Below are 521 nucleotides of genomic sequence, written 5' to 3' on the forward strand. Positions count from 1 at the left end.
TCTTAGGTCCCCCACGATCGAGCGCATTTGGCAGTCGGTTTACAACCCCACCAAACAGCCAAAGACAGCAGCAGCAGCAGCAACACCTTGGGCTTCTTCTTTCTTTCAGGCAGCAAACCCTCTGCAGTGGGGGAGTAATAAAGAGGGGGCCCCCGCGGAGGCCCCCAAAGAAAGTAATGGGGGGCCCCCAAGCAATACTCCCCCCAAGGAGTCCCCCAAGGGGGCCCCCCAGGGGGCCCCCAAAGAAGACACGAAGGGGGCCCCCAAGGGGGCCCCCAAGGAAGAGATGAAGGGTACCCCCAGGGGGGCCCCCAAAGAGGACCCGAAGGGGACCCCCAGGGGGGCCCCCAAGGAGGAGACAAAGGGGACCCCCAGGGGGGCCCCCAAGGAGGAGACAAAGGGGACCCCCAGGGGGCCCCCCAAGGAGGAGACGAAGGGGGGGGCCCCCCTTGGGGCCCCCAAGGAGATACCGAAGTTGAAACATAAGGATAGCCTAAAAGAGGGTACTAAAGGGGACCCTG

The 521-nt window shown here is 63.9% G+C and overlaps 1 protein-coding gene across 1 annotated transcript in view; it reads left to right on the forward strand.

The window, feature by feature from the left end:
- Positions 1-286: 286 nt before the first annotated feature.
- Positions 287-521, forward strand: part of EMH_0090520 (ZYRO0B15180p, related) — a gene marked incomplete at both ends in the record, with an annotated part of 818 nt that continues 583 nt past the window's right edge. Inside the window, one exon of the mRNA XM_013501586.1 lies at positions 287-503. Within this exon, the coding sequence (XP_013357040.1) occupies positions 287-503 (217 nt within the window). The remainder of the gene's footprint in view (positions 504-521) is intronic.

The sequence above is a fragment of the Eimeria mitis genome, genomic scaffold, assembly GCF_000499745.2.
Source record: "Eimeria mitis Houghton genomic scaffold, Emh_scaff7153, whole genome shotgun sequence".
In the NCBI taxonomy this organism is placed as follows: domain Eukaryota; phylum Apicomplexa; class Conoidasida; order Eucoccidiorida; family Eimeriidae; genus Eimeria; species Eimeria mitis.